The following is a 16,313-nucleotide window of genomic DNA, read 5'->3' as shown; positions in this document are numbered from 1 at the left end:
TGCTTCTTCCAGTGCTGGCTATCAGCACAGGGAAGTTTTGGAGAGGGAGGTATATGTATGCTTGAACAAACAACATGTGAGATGATTGCATGGTAAAGAAAATACTGGTTTCTGCTTTTGTTTTATGCTAAATGTCTGTCTTTCTTGTTACTTTTCATAGGGATAGTATGTTTGTATGATTATTCTGAGCCCAAGTAAATCGGTATGACAAACGCGTACCCGCAAGGATTTGCCAGGGGCATCTCACTTTTCCTCCCACCACTTTCTCTTTCCCTTTTCTGAAAGTCTCTCCCCGTTTCCTGCTTCCTTCTCTTGTTCCCAACCACCTGCCAGTCTACCTTTATCTGCCACCATCTTCAGCTTTCCCTCCTTCCCTTCCACTGACAGCTTCTACTGAGGAAAACCATTGGCCCAGTTCAGTGGTGCTGGCCACCAGGCTGTGCCCAGCTGTGTGGTGCGAGCTGCTGGACCGGGCCCAGTTGTACACTGAGAACCCCCCAAAACTCGTGGGGGGGCACTTATTTTCCCCCTCTGTCCACCTTCTGGCCGCATCCATATCCTCACTTGTACCTGCTTCCTTCTCTCTACCCACCAACCAAATTACAATTCTCCATTTTATCTTCACAATAACCCTGTGAGGTAGGTTAGGCTGAGAGTGTATGACTGGCCCAAGGTCACACAGTGGACTTCCATGGCAGAATGAGGATTAAAACCTGGGTCTCCTAGATCCTAGTCTGAACTCTAACCACTACACCACATTGGTTTTCATGAGGGGGCTGCTGTTGAACAGTAGCAAGCAGCTAGGCCTGAGTGAGTCACAGAAGCGGGTGGTATCAAGTTGCCTAATTGTTGCTGCTGGGTCTGGTCATTATTCTTCCCTCAAAGGCCAAAACAGTCCTGGAAAGGGCCCTTTCCTTTCTCCTGCCTTTTGCTGAAAGAAACCAAGGCTGTTGCGGTTTCCTAGCAACAGCCACTAAGGGTATTCATTTCTTAAAGCTACAGGAGCTTCTTCTTGTCTTTTCTACAAACCTGGGGCTTTTATCAGGATTCTAGAGAGATCTGTCTTGTTTGTCCATGGCCCCAGGCTCTGAATTTAAGTATCCACAGATTTGGCTGTGCTCAGAATTAGATACTTTGATGTGCCAGATTAATAGATTTCATCTCCCAGTTTTAGCCTGCGTCCCTTTACCTATGTGCTAAAAGAATAACTCTACACAGGCAATTCTACTAGACTCCTGGATAGTGTTGGCACCTTATTTTCTCCATCCAGATTCTCCCATGTGTAGCATTGTATGGAAAAGCATCAGTGAGAATATATAGCTCACATTTTTCTAGAAGAAGAAGAGTTGGTTTTTATATGCTGACTTTCTCTACCACTTAAGAGAGAATCAAACCATCTTACAATCACCTTCCCCTCCCCTCCCCACAACAAACACCCTGTGAGGTTGGTGGGGCTGAGAGAGTGTGACTGGCCCGAGGTCACCCAGCTGGCTTCGTGTGTAGGAGTGGGGAAACAAATCCAGTTCACCAGATTAGTCTCCGCCACTCATGTGGAGGAGTGGGGAATCAAACCCAATTCCCCAGATCAGAATCCACTGCTCCAAACCACCGCTCTTAACCACTACACCACGCTGGCTCTAGGAAACAAAGGATTCCGTGTACTCTCTGCTTGGACATTTGGTGATCTATCCATCACCTCTGCTGCAAAGGCCTTCTTGGCTGGGGAGCTGCAGATGTTGAAATTTCCCTTTGTGTCACCACCTGCCAAGTCCACGCTGAGTTCCCATCAGTTCTGTCTTAATGGAGCCTGAACTTGGAAGTGGCTGGGAACCATATCATATTTAGTAGCCTTCCTACTCTTGCCACATTGGTCTCACAGCTGTCAGGAAGGAAGGGGCAGGGGTGACGGAGATAAACTCACTCTCCACCTCCAAAAACACCCCTACTTAAAACACCTCCAATTGATGTGCCACTGATGAGTTATATGTGCAAAAAGGAAGTTCAGAACTCCCACCTTCCACTTTCCATGCTGAAATTTTCCTTTACTGATGGCTCAATTAGACAGGATGCTTGAGATCTGTGATCTGATCTCTACATATCTTTAATTTTCTTTGAAAGCATGGGGGGTTTGACTCGGGCTGCTGTTGACCCTGATCCCCCATCAAAGCTAGTAGCTGAATTGAAGAGGAAATTGAAGAGGTCTGGAGATCTGATCTTAAATTCCCAACATCTATTTTAGTTAAGTCTTAAGGGAAAGAAAGCAAAACTTCATACCATGTAAAAGAGGGGCTGCCAGCTGCGGCTTAATCCTTGTAAATATATAACAAAATGTGCTAGATAGTATCCCCTGCCCAGGAGATGGTACTATGTTGCTGATTCTCAGGGCCAGCTTGGTGTAGTGGTTAAGAGCAGTGGTTAAGAGCTGTGGACTCTAATCTGGAGAACCAGGTTTGATTCCCTACTCTCCTCCACATGAGCGACGGATTCTAATCTGGTGAACTGGGTTGGTTTCCCCATTCCTAAATATGAAGCCAGCTGGGTGACCTTGAGCTAGTCACAGTTCTCTCCAAACTCTCTCAGCCCCACCTACCTCACAAGGTGTCTGTTGTGGGGAGAGGAAGGGAAGGCAGATTGTAAACTGGTTTGATTCTCCTTAAAAGGTAGAGAAAGTCAGCATATAAAAACCGACTCTTCTTCTTGTGCCCACTCTGCCGCAGGTAGCTGCTTTCTTGGGTTCTTTTGCTGAAGGCCTTCACTCTGTCTTTCTCTTACCTGTCTGAAATTTGGCTGGCAAGTTTTCCTAGCTATTTGGTACAATACCTGAAGACTTCATGCCAGTTGAATAATAATTTTAAAAAAGCTAAAGCTGGAAGTATGTTTCTCATGGAAATTAATAATGTAATAACAAAATGAAATGGAAACTAATCCTTTAAGCATGGGGGAGTTGTACACCCCTAGAAGTTTTGCATATCCAAACTGTCAGCTGTGGTTTCCACATCATTAATATGTGGGAATGCAGCTTAAATCTCATAATAGATCTGTAGTGGAGATCTGGCTGAAACAATATGCTGTACCTCTGCTGTGATCCACCAAGCTCTACATACATTCTTATGTTCCTGGGCCCCCTAGTGCTGGGGTAGTGGATAGGTTTTAGCTCAACCACACATAGGAAAGGGGAATTAAGCCCACTCTGTTTTTCTCCAGTGAAAAACTCCTCATCCGACTCTGCCCCAGGCTTCTATGGCCCCCCCCCCCCATAATATTTTTTCCCAAAAGCTAGGAAGGGGGCAGGATTTAAAGTAGGGGGAAAATGGGCCATGTGAAATGCGAAACACTTAATTCTCCACTCACTGTTCTCGGCTCCTAGCAGCTGTTACAAAAAAAAAAAAAAAACCTGAGCAAAAATAATGGCTCAGTTCATGGAACTGCATTATTGCCAGTTTTGGTCCAAAGATTTTAGCACGGACAGAATAACTGCTTTTTTAAATATAAACTTGGTCTCAGTGTCCCATCACTCAGACTGCCCAGGTACAGGGGATGATTCTTAATGGCTGGGTTCACCAAAGGCAATGTACTTAGCCCCTCTCTGATTCTATCTCTTTACATATGTATATAAAGAAACAGGGGAGGAAAGGAGACATGACATAGTCCGCTCTCATCAGATCTTGGAAGCTAAGCAGGGTCAGTACTTGGATGGGAGACCGCCAAGGAAGACTGCAGAGGAAGGCAACGGCAAACAACCTCTGCTTCTCACTTCCCTAGAAAGCCCCTTGCTTGGGTCACCATAAGTGGATTGCGATTTGACGGCACTTTATACACACATAAAGTAATGGCTTCCAGTCAGTTCCAAAGCCATTGTTCTGATTTGCAGCTAACAAGTGATTGCTTTTTAAAGTAGAAACAAAAATATCGCAAAATCAGATCATAGTTGTCCTACATCATGCCCGTTTTTTCCTCAGTCCTCTGAAATAGTATCTTGCATTGACCCCTTGCAGGAAAAGTGTTTGCCCTATGCCTCAGTATAAATAAGATAAACGACATCATTACATGTGCATTTTAAATATAAATAATTGATCAATACCAGAAAATCTCTCCCCCCCTCACCTACAAATAAACTTTAGTGTGATTAATAGCTTTCTGTTTTTTCAAGGCCCAGAATGCAAACATAAGAGTCCTTCAATTAATAGGTAAATGACAGATTTCTGGGGGCCCTGAGCATTAGTACGGCAAGCCCTGAGCATCTTTTAGCCTCCTCAATCTTCACTTCCCCCATGCTCTGTCTCTCACAACCCATCTTCTAGTCTTATTCAGTGGCTCCCATTTTCCCATCTCAGTGCTCATCTCTGCCCCTCTCCGACTTCTCAACTCCTCCCCATTGTCTGGGCCTGAACGACTTTTGCCAACAAAACTTAAGGATTTGTGTGGAAAGCTAAAACGGAAAACATGCTTAAAAGACAGGAGTTCTTTGTTGCAGTAAAACTTCTATATCTCTGCTGTCTGTACCTATTATTATTTTCCTCCGCTGCGTTTCTTTCAGTCTTAAGGAGGCAAAGTTTCTGATATAATGTTGGTAGCAAAGTATGAAGGACAGAGGAGGTAACAGAGAAGGCAACTTGCTAATGCAAAAGCAGTGTACTGAAAGTCACTTTTATTTCTTATTTATAATCTACATGCACACTCTGGATAATAGATGACAACGCTCATTCAGTACTTTAACTTCAAAGCAGAGAGAAGGCATGGATGACAGAGCTGGGAGCTGGAACACAAAGGTACTAACAACAAGAGGGAAAATGCCTGTTTACTGGATTGCATTTGTTAGCACGCTGTCTTCAGATATTGTTCCCCCAGGAATAGCAAGAATATGTGCTGCAAGAACAATGATTTAACATCTGAAAATGGTGCTTAAAGAGTTTTCTGTCTGGTAGTAATGCGATGAAGGCTTCTGAATGGAACCTGGGGACTTCATTTCTTCTGTTTATCTATATGTCTCTCTGGTTTTAGTCAGCGGTAATTGCATATTTAACCCCTTAAATAGATATAACCCTCTCAGCCTCAACTGCTTCCCTCTCCCCCCTCCTTTTGGTATCACATCTGCTTGTGTTATACAACAGCTGCACTGTTTGAATCGCTTTGCCAAAAGGGAGATCCCCTGAAAATCCTAGAGAATTTTGACAAGCTCCGTGTCTGAGCTCCACCTATTCATCCTATCATTGGGGGTAGGGGGTGGAGGCTATTGGACTCTGGCTAATAGGAGCTCTTACAGCAGTTTTAATGGGATTCAGGATAGTCAGGAGCCTTATAGAAGAAAGTGTGTGTGTTCAAATAAGAAAGAAGGTTGGAGATACCTAAATCTATGCTGCTTATCTCAGCAGTATGGTTCCTTGGTGCTTTCTCAATTAGGACTTTTCTTGGAGGGGGGCTTGGTTAATAGCATATGCGAAACAAATATTACCTTAAACGGTTTAATTCTGTCAAAATCCCAAATTCCTCCGAGAGGGGAGGAAATGTGTTTTTATGCAAAGAGGGTATTTGGAAAAGGAAAACCATCCAGTTGGAATTAAAGGTGCTTTAGGAAAGCAACAAGAGCTACTTAAAAAAGAAGAAGTTTATTTTCATGGTATTTAAATTGACACCAGTGGGTATTTTTTTTAATTAGTGCCTCTTTAAAATGTGCACTTGTCTCCATAAGTCATTTTGGCAAATTTGACTCATTCATACAGTACTAGCTGCTGTAAAAGAGGCCAGCACAGCCTGCAGGAATCAGAATTAAAAGTTTCTGCAAGCTGTTGTCGACACGAACCACATCTCATTAACTTAAAAAATGGAGATTATTTGCCTGAAAGCTTGATTTGACTAACAGTAATCAAATATTAGGCTGAACATAGAAAGGGGGAGGCGGAGGGGGAAGAGAGGAAGCTTCACTGTTGTGATCTGTATCGTTAAGCGTTTTGTGGTTTGTTTTAAATAGCTGTATAAGATTTCTGTTTTGACAAACATAACGGGGGAGGGGGGGAGAAAAGAGTAACAAATAGACATATGGCTTTGAAAATAATCTCAGGTTGGTTTCATTTTACATTCAGACACGTTAACTATGAAGTTTGTCGGAGAGGAATATGATTTCTCTGTGCCTTCTTTCGCTAAGTAGACAGAATTAATTAGCTTACGTAGTTTCCCTGTGAATGATTCAAGTTTAAGTACTGGAAATCAGCTCTCTCTCACACTTATCTTTTCCTTTTTTTTTCATCTGCTAAATAGGCATGAACCTCAAATTTATACCCTAGGTTCATTTTATTGTTTTAACTAAATATGATGAAGTAGGTTGTAAAATTGTGCATAAAATCAGCCCAAATAGAAAGCTGCCTTTCTTATCTCTCGTGCATTTGTTAAATAGCTTGTTAGTTCAATTAAGTATCTTGAAGCTAAATCTCTTTTGGGCAATAATTAAGGTATTTCAATTGCGTTTGATTTTCATAAGAATAGTATGTGACTGCTTTTGGGATTCCACGTTAAACAGGAGATGTCGTTTAGTGTAAACTGTAGTGCACATCACAGTAAGGGGTGGGGGGTGTTAAACAAAAGAAGATAAAGTCTTCTCTGTGTGTGTGTGTGTGTGTGTGTGCGTGTGTGCTTTATGTCTCTGAACTGAGAACATGTGCTGCATTTTAGTAAAGGAACATGAGCCTTGAATGTAAGTAACTGGTTTTTGCATTAGGTACTCCCTGGAGGTAGCAGAAAAATATCATGTCCCTGCATGAAATGCGAATGTGAAATCTACCAGAAAGAAATATTTATGACCATTTTATGCTTGATTAGACTGGGATGACATCTGTTAGAAGACAGGGACTGGACAAAGAGAGAGACGCTGGAGGGCAAATGTTAACAGAGTTGTTTAGATGATGCTGGGGCAGAAGCGTCCATTTACTGCCAGGCAAAACACAGGAATTGTGTTAGCAAAGAGCACAGCTGACAAGAATTCACTCTGATGGAGGCGCTGGATGCTGCTTAGCTGAAATACTAAAAATGCAGCTGTTGATATTCGCAACTGTGCCCCCACGATTCATAGCCAGGTATCTGAGCTAAACACAGACACTGTAACTTTCCTGAACCAGGGATGTTAAGAAAGTTACATCAGTATCAATCCACCGTTTAAAGAAAAAGTAAGGAGAATATCTGCTCTTCCCCCCTCCTTCTTCTTCCTTTTTTAGGTGGCCGTTTTAAACAGGTCACACTTTAGCTGTTCAAAAGAGCACTGTGAAGTGTGTCTCCCTTTCAGATATCCCGTTTGAAACGAGCAGTCCTGCAATTGTTCCCATTCCATTTGGTTTATGTATTCCCCCTCCCCCAAATTGCACTTTTGCTCCCTAGCCTGTGACCTTACTGTTTTTTTCTTTCTGTGAATGAGACCTGGTCCCTTGGGTTGGATTGCACTTCTCATTTGAAAGCAAGGGGCCAGGTTCTGACCTCATGTGTACTAGTGTAAAACCTGGAATTCATCACCAAAAGTCACTAGCATTAGGGAAGAGATTGACACGGGACACAGTTGTTGAACCTGGTGTGGACATGCAACTTCAGAATTGCTAGATAAACATGCAGTCATTAACAGTGTTGTGTTAAGAGCATAAATGTATAAATGCTGCTTGTTTGCATATGCAGAAGTTCGTTCTCTCTCTCTCTCTCTCTCTCTCTCTGGTGTTGCTCTGTCTGGAATGGTTATGGGAAATGTGATTTTGTTTTTGTTTGCAGCAGTTCTGTTGTTTTGATTTTGTCTGAGCAGTATGGAAAACAGTACGTCACTTGGAGTGGGTGTTTTGTCTGTTGGCCATTTGGCTATTGCATGTATATTTCTCATACTTAACACATGATGACAAGGGAACCCAAATGGCATCCTTTTTCCAGTTGGCTTTGGCTTTTCAGTGTAATAATAGGGAAAAGAAAACAAAAGTTAATAGACGTAGCAGTTTTTATATTGTTCCCTTGCTGATAGATGACTCCGGGGCTCTCTCCCCCCTCCATAGTTAAGGGGCTGTTTAGACAAAGGTCAGATGAAAACATATATCACTCCCCCTAATAAATGGATATGGATGATGTCACACATTTTGCATATAGTTGTGAAGAATGGTAACTTAAGTAGCAAAACCTATAAAAAGGCAATAAACAATTTTAATATCATTAGGCTGATTAGTTTATGGTAGTTTTACCTGGGTTGTCAGCAGTATGTACCATAAGCTACCCTAATAAATGTCCTTTAATTAAAAGAATGATTTAAAATAAATTTCTGACTTGAAAACATAATGTGCTTTCCCCCAAGCTTTACTTAAAAGTGATGACTGAAAAGATTTAAATGTAGGCTGTTCTGATTCAAGCTAAGGTGATTTATTTTATTTTATTTTTTAAAATCATGGTAGGGGTGCCTGTTTGAATCTATAGAATTCCACTAAGACTAGATAATTTTTATATGTAGTACAGAATGGGAAAGTATTATTAATTTTTCAATTTCTTTCTGTAGATATCTAATAATTGTACCCCTGGACTGCCAACGGCTCCCATTAAAGATTTAAAAAGCAAAAGAAAGGTAGAATCAAAACGATGGTATTTTGGATTAAATAATGTAAAATAACTGCAGGGCAGTAGCAAAATGGAAAGCTATTGGCAAAATAAAATCCTAGTGTACATTTTTTTGCTTGAAATGCACTTAGATACTGACACAGTTGCATGCATCTTGTCGCAACCAGGATAGGAACGGGGGCGGGGGGGATACCTTTGTGTGTTGTCCAAAGCAGTCATAATTTAAAATGTACTTTTGCCCTTCAGATAACAATTTGCGGAATGCAGTTTTCATGCTATAAGTGTGCAGTATTATGTGTTTATGTGTGATATATAATATCACATGAATATAGTATTAATTAGTAGAAGATAATTGCCCAGGATTTTGCTATTTAATATATGATACCATTCTCAGAGGAGCTATAGTGTTTGGGTTTGCAAAAAAAAGGACATTCCCCAGTCTTTTACTTTCTTAAAAAAAATAATCAAACAGGGGGGAGCCCCTCAAGAAAAAAGACGTTTAATCTTTTCCCCAATAAATACATTCAAGGCTGCTTGAAAAGCCGAGCTAAACTCCTCCTCCCTTCCTCTATACTGTCTTTATCACTTTGCTCAGTTCCACATAATAACATCTTCATCTGAGATTGCTGTGGCACAGGGGAACTGCATTTGTTGATCAAATTTGGCTGGATAACACTGTGATCTTGTATCCTGAAGTGCGGAGATGTGCCTGGAATATGCAAGCACAAAGCTGGCCTCTTGATTGATTGATTCTGCCTGTCATAGAACAAGATAACTGGATCAGTAAATACCCTGTGCACTTCAACTTCATCTACACAATCAAAAGTGAGGGCATCATGGGGCAGAAAAATACTGAGGCATGATGGGAATATATGCATTTGACAGTGATAGCCAGGCACTTACCAACGAGGAAAGAAAGAGAAATTCATTGTGTGTGTTCATACATGAGCAACAGTAAATGTTGTACTAATTCCTGAATATCTGCCAGAGGTCAGATCACTTCCATCTTTTCCTCTCTCCTTCCTCCCCCCATCCCAATGCACTATTGTTGTAACTCCACCAGGATCAAGTTGTTTGAGCTGAATGGATTTATCTCAGTGTAAAAGTGGAATTAGCAACACGATGATGAAACAGGCTGTCTCTCGGCCTTCTGTCGTTTCAATTGTGCACTATTAATCAAGGAAGGCTAAAGTATTGGTGATTTTTAAATGTCTGGAAGGATTAAGTACTCTAAAAAAAATCCTTTGGGCAGTTTAGCATTTGCTACTGCCACTCCTAGACTGAATTCAGATGTCATAAGTAAACCACAATTTGTGTTGATGGCAAGCCAAAGTCCACGGGGTCATGCTATTTCTCCCCCCACCCATGCCTCACTGAAATTGCACACAGGAAGTCTTCAGTAACCTGCAGTTCATTGTCGGTCTTCGGTGCAGCCCCACATGAGGGGACTGCACCTGTGTGCAGGTCTGCCACTGGCCTGATTTTTCTAGCTAGAAAAAAATCTAGAGGAGGCACCCCTCCACAGACTCCAGCGCGATGGCTTCCCACTCAAACTGTCCCGTGTCTAGGGGAGGAGCACCCCCCTTTCCCTCAGTTTTTCTTTTGCTGCTGCAGTGTCTGATTATCTCTAGCACATGCTACGCAGATTGGAGTCCCTTTTCACCGAGTATGTGTTCTTCAGCCTTCATCCAAGTTAGGATTGTGAGTTGGGTTGAGGCAAGCTCGTTTGGGCTAACCCGTTTTTTTTCTCTCCCTTCCTCGTTCTTATTGAACTATGCTCTGTTTCTCCCTCACGAAGGGTAAATGCTCCTGAGTCCCGAGTCCTGAGTTGGAACCAGCCCCTAAGAAACATAGGGACAAATTCAAGCTCAGAGACAAGACACTATAGAAGTGAAAGTCTCTGTGGTCCGAGGTGACCCTTGTCCCTCCAAGGACACCTTCATTGCACTCCAGCTCACCTTCTTCCTCCTCCTCCGATGTGGTTCCGGAGGTCATCTTCAGCAAGGAGGTCGACACAGCTCCAGAGGGCTTGGAACCGAGCGCTGGCTTAACGGATCTCCTACTAACAGTCCATCCTCCGTCCATCGATCTGATCCACATTCAAGACTGGATTGATTTTTGCTGGTTCTGACAAATGGAATGGACAACGAGTCAGTTCCAAGCTACATCAGTTCCTTCTGCTCCTGGTTTTCAGTCCCCCTTTATTCTACTATCTGGTTATGGCGGGCCGGAACCTGACACTGAAGACCAAGATCCTTGGACTTGTGGCTCGGAGAGCTGTTTGGATACATCCCCAGATGAGAGAATTGAGGATTCCGGCCCTACATCCCCTAGTGAGTGCACGATACTTCACACTGAACAGATGCTCCGCATGATGGAGGCTCTTGAGATTGATGTCTGTAATGCTCAGGAAAAGCCAAAGGACAAGATTCTGAGCAGGCTTCAGCCAGACAAACCATCTGTAGTAGTGTTTCCTATACTTGAGGGCCTTAGTGACTTGACAGAGGTGATTTGGAAGAAACCAGCATCTGCCCCTCCATATACAAAGATACTAGAAAATCTGTATGAGATCCATAGCAGGACACGACCCATTTTCTCTAGGGCATGCATTCTAGATTCAATGGGTGGGGGACCTGTTTTATTCTCCCATTCCCTTTAATATCAAGGGTCTTGGGAAAGATCATGACAGACCACACAAGTTGCAATCCCGTGGCTCCCTTTTGGCCAAGATGGATTTGGTTTCCCCTGCTTTGCAAGCTTGTGGGACCAAACTTTGTGCACCTGCCAATGTGCCGGATTTCCTGGAATTGGAGAGTATAGGGCACTACGAGGTGACATGTTTACACCTCACAGCTTGGTTCCTAGATCCCAGAAGGTAAGCTTGTCAAATGAGGTACATTAAATTCTGTTACAATCTAGAAAACCCTCGACTAGAAGTTCCTATGGAAGGAAATGGAGGTTGTTTGAGGAGTGGGTCGTTAGTATATGTCCCGTAGAGGTAGTGCTCGACTACTTATTATCTCTGGCACAGAGGGGCCTAGCAGTGTCATCAGTTAGGGTATATTTAGCAGCAATTGCAGCATCCCATGAGTGGGTGGAAGGGAAGACCTTATTCTCCCATAGTCTGGTTAAAAGCTTCCTAAAAGGTCTCCTCAATGTCTTCCCACCCATGCCCAGATTAGCACCTCAATGGTCACTCTCCCTGGTATTATCCAAGTTGGTGGCCTCTCCTTTCAAATCTTTGGCTTCTTGTTCACTGAGCCAACTCTCTGTGAAGGTAGCCTTCCTGGTAGCAGTAACATTGACCAGGAAGGTTAGTGAACTTGCCGCTCTCAGGATCGACCCCCCATTCTTTAAGGTATTTAGGGATGAGTTAACGTTTCACCCCAGCCTAGAGTTTCTGCAAGAGGTGATGTCTAGATTTCACTTAGCGCAGAACATCTCGTTAACAGGTTTCCCCCCCCCCTGAGCCCTTCCTCAAAAGCTGAGAGGGCTCTGCGTACCCTAGATGTAAGGAGGGCTGTTCTTTATTATCTGGAGAAAACGAGACATTTCAGATGAGATAAATAGCTCTGTATTTGTTTCTGAGGTCCAAAAAAGGGAAAAGCTGCTTCATCTCAGACCATTTTTAAATGGGTAGTCTCAGCAGTTCTTGAGGCCTACAGGTCATCTGGTAGGCCATGCCCCTTTAAAGTCAAGGTCCACTCCACTTGAGCGCTCAGATCTTCAGCAGCATTTCATCAGAGGATCTTGCTTCTTGAGATCTTGGTTGGCAGAGGAGAGATACATCAAACACTATGCATTACATCTGCAAGCAAGGAAGGATGTGGATGTCAGGAAAGCTGTACTACTTACATTATTCCAGTAAGCTCACTACCCGCCTCCTCTGTTCAGTAAGCTTGCTAAAATGCTCACATGGGACTGCACTGAAGACCAGCAATGAAAACAGAGTTGCACTTACCTGTAACTTCTGTTCATCGAGGTCTTCTGTGCAGAAACACATCCTTCCCTCCTGCCCCACTGTGAGCTCTCTTGCTGTTCTACTTACCTGATGAGCTTGCAGCGACAAAGGAGACCTGAGGGGGGGCTTCTTCCCTAGACATGTGATGGTTTGAGCGGGAAGCCGTCACACTGGAGTCTGGGAAGGGGTACCCCCGCTAGAATAATCAGGCTGGTGGTAGGCCTGTGCGCAGGTACAGTCCTCCCATGTGTCTGCACAGAAGACATCGATAAACAGCAGTTACACATAAATGCAATTCTGTTTTTATCGAGATGTCTGAACTGAAAACCTCAGTAAATTGTGGGGTTTCCCCCCTCCCTTCCTTGCTTACAAAGCAAGATTCTGAAATAGGGCTGTTGAAAAAAAAATCCGGTAAAATTCGGATTTGGCAAAATTCGGCCCGTTTTTATTTGGGAAATGCTGAAGTCCGAACTCCCCCACTTCGGGTCTGTGCAATTCGGCATGAGGTCCGGAGTTCGGGGGAAAATTCGGCTGAATAAAGCCATTAAAATTACAACCGCACCTTTCCGCGGCTCCGGGGGGGGGATTTTTGGGGGTAGAGGTCCCAAACTTTCAGCATAGCTTCAAAGGACCCTTCTTGCAAAACCCCCAAGTTTTGTAAAGAGTGGATCAGCGGGGGCTGAGATATGGGCCCTGAAAGGGGTCCCCCTCCTTAATGTGCATTTGCAATTAGCAGAGCTTGCTGCCCACTCAAAGCTCCCAGCCTCGACAAAAAGCTGAGCTGCATGGAGCAAGGGCAGGGCAGGTGCGAAGAAGTTTGCAAACCATGAAAAGCAACACAACCATGCAAACCATCACATTTGCAACCATGCAAAGCAACACCTGATGCCTGGGAGTTTGCAAACCATGGAAAGGGACAGAAGAAGTTTGCAAAGCAACACAACCTTGCAAAGCAACACAACCTTGCAAAGCAACACCTTTGCAACCATGCAAAGCAACACCTGATGCCTGGGAGTTTGCAAACCATGGAAGGGGACAGAGGCATGCTAGCTAAGCATCAGGAGCAGGAGTGGGTGGAATTTCCCCTTTTGCATCGGACTCGGGACCAGGAAAATGCATTCTTTAAGTCACAATTTGAAAACAATTTTTGAGCAAGCATCAAAATAGACCCAACCGATCTTATGAATAAGGGAAAACCTGAGGACACACAACTGAAGCCCCCCCCCCGCCCAAACCAGGGAGAGAGAGACTCGAGGAGGCACACACCCCCAGACAGAACAGGCGAAAGGCCCCTTTGGCTTCCCCCCACCCACAGAAACTTCTCCCTCCCCACACACACACAGACTCTGCTCCCCCCCCACACACCGAGGAGAAAAATTATAGATTAAAGCCCCAAAAGGGGTCTTACTGTGGATGTCTTCTGTTCCATCAGGAGGGACTGGAAGGACTGGATAATCCAAGACGATTCCATTTAAGCACGGGAGGTTTTGCCTTGGATTTGCCGCTCTCGAGATGCACACAGGATTGGCTGATCCCATTCATCCCAATAGGGAAAGGGGGGGACCCCATATCTCAGGACCCCCTGACCCAATGTTTACAAAACTTGGGGGGTCTCACAAGAAGGGTCCTTTGAAGCTCCGCTGAAAGTTTGGGGTCTCTACCCCCAAATATGCTCCCCCTGCAGCCACGGAAAGGAGCAAATGTGTGCTTTAAATGGAATAAAAATGCACATTAAGGGGAGGACCCCTTTCGGGCCCCATATCTCGGGACCCCCTGACCCAATGTTTACAAAACTTGGGGGTTCTCGCAAGAAGGGTCCTTTGAAGCTCCGCTGAAAGTTTGGGGTCTCTACCCCCAAAAATGCACCCCCTGCAGCCACGAAAAGGAGCGAATGTGTGCTTTAAATGGAATAAAAATGCACATTAAGGGGAGGACCCCTTTCAGGCCCCATATCTCGGGACCCCCTGACCCAATGTTTACAAAACTTGGGGGGTCTCGCAAGAAGGGTCCTTTGAAGCTCCGCTGAAAGTTTGGGGTCTCTACCCCCAAAAATGCGCCCCCTGCAGCCACGAAAAGGAGCGAATGTGCACAAGCACCCCCCCATGGGGATTTCTCTCACACACACAAACAGATACTCTCTCTTTCTTTTCCCGAGCCGCGCAGCAGCTGGGCTCATGCACTCAATCGCTCAAACAGATTGGCCAGAAGAAGACCCAGCTTGGCCACCAATTGGCTGCAGGAGAATGCGGCTTACTAACTGACGGTTATGCTGCTGCGCCGAACCCTGAATTTGCCAAATTTATTCACCAAACACCACGAATTCACTGAATTTGGCTCCCCGTTTTCCTGCCTTTTTTGAGTTCGGTTCCATCCGAACTAAAAACCGCCGAATCAGGGGAAATTCGGCTGTTTTTCAGTTCAGGACGAACCGAATCGACAGCCCTATTCTGAAATACCAAGATTTAGATTCCTGCTTTGTAAACAAAAACAACCCACATTTTGTTAAAGTGTAGATCTGGATGTCAGTCAGTTGCAGTTTATTGATGCTTTCCTGGCTTGCAGTTTTGGCGCTGTGACCCCGATTAGACTCATTTGTGTCACAAATAAATGGAGGTGTGTTTATGTCGGGTGCAGCCATACACTCTACTTTGCTTCCAGGAGAGGGGAGGGGTAGAGTGGAATGCACACTGTTTAAATCATGAACGTACATTAGGAAGAGAGAAGATTCAAACTTTTAGTAGGTCTGAGCCTTATATTTCTTATGTTTCATGTGCAGTACAAAAATATCTAATCCCCGTTAAAATCATGTGTTCTTATGGCCATCACTCCAGCTGCTGACAGTGAATCCCACAATTTAATTACTTGTTGAGTAAAGAAGTATTTCCTTTTGTCTGTCCTTATTCTAATGGCCATTCATTTCATTGGTTCTGTGCCCGTGAATTCTATTGTTATTGGAGAGAGAGAAAAAGTCCTCTCTACCTACTTTCTCTGCCCAAGGCATAATTTTATAAACCTCTGTCATGGCCTTGTTACAAGCGCGACATATTTTCCTGAGTCCTCAAGCGTTTCTGGGTCTTAGGTAAATGTCTATCTCGATGGGTCCAAATATTGGCTCAACTTGTGACTAGACGTGTTTACTACTTTTCCTATGCATCTTCTCATTTTCAAGCCTCCTCATGGAGGACATCATAAAGAGCCTGTTTGCAGCTTTGTGTTAGGCTTATACACAAGGACTTTTAAAAAAATCTTATAATGAAATAAAACTCCACAGTCATCCTTCACAATTCAAGGGATCAAGCAAACAGCACTGTGTAGAGCAGGGCTGTCAAACATAAGGCCCATGGGCCAGATCCAACCCCTTGAGAGCTCTTATCCAGCCCGCGAGCTAGCCAAGGCAGCCATCCCTCCAACTCTCGATCTGTGCTGGTGAGGCACGGCCCAGCCCGACCAAGTAACATTTATGCCATATCCGGCCCTTGGAACAATTTTTTTATAGTTCACTTCTTAAACTGCTATTTTAACTTTATTGTTATTATATATAAACAATAAAATAAGCAAACATATCTGTGTGCCCATTATAAAAGATGGTTCCTTTGAAAAGTGGCTCACCCATTGGAATAGATTGCCAATCTTTTCCATTTGTTTCCATTTTTGTCTGGTGTAAACTATTATCCATAGTAAAAATATGTACAGGATATATGAAGTACAGCTCAGCTTCTGCCCCTTGGTTAGAATTAGATATTGTTCCTGAAGAATTAGTCTTATTTCCTCTGTTTATTGTTTCATA

General features: G+C 43.8%; 1 protein-coding gene across 9 annotated transcripts in view; it reads left to right on the top strand.

Annotated features, from left to right (window-relative positions):
* FOXP1 (forkhead box P1) overlaps window positions 1-16,313 on the top strand; it is a 564,105-nt gene that overhangs the window by 298,601 nt on the left and 249,191 nt on the right. Inside the window, exon 1 of one of the 9 annotated variants that reach the window (XM_056853074.1) lies at window positions 4,710-4,769. The exons of the other annotated variants lie outside the window; for them this stretch is intronic. Within the exon in view, the coding sequence (XP_056709052.1) occupies window positions 4,737-4,769 (33 nt within the window). The 5' untranslated portion in view covers window positions 4,710-4,736. Of the gene's footprint in view, window positions 1-4,709; window positions 4,770-16,313 lie in introns of those variants that run through there. 9 annotated transcript variants of the gene reach the window in all.

Source organism: Euleptes europaea, chromosome 1, assembly GCF_029931775.1.
Source record: "Euleptes europaea isolate rEulEur1 chromosome 1, rEulEur1.hap1, whole genome shotgun sequence".
Taxonomy (NCBI): domain Eukaryota; kingdom Metazoa; phylum Chordata; class Lepidosauria; order Squamata; family Sphaerodactylidae; genus Euleptes; species Euleptes europaea.
This window is presented reverse-complemented; position numbering and strand designations above follow the sequence as displayed.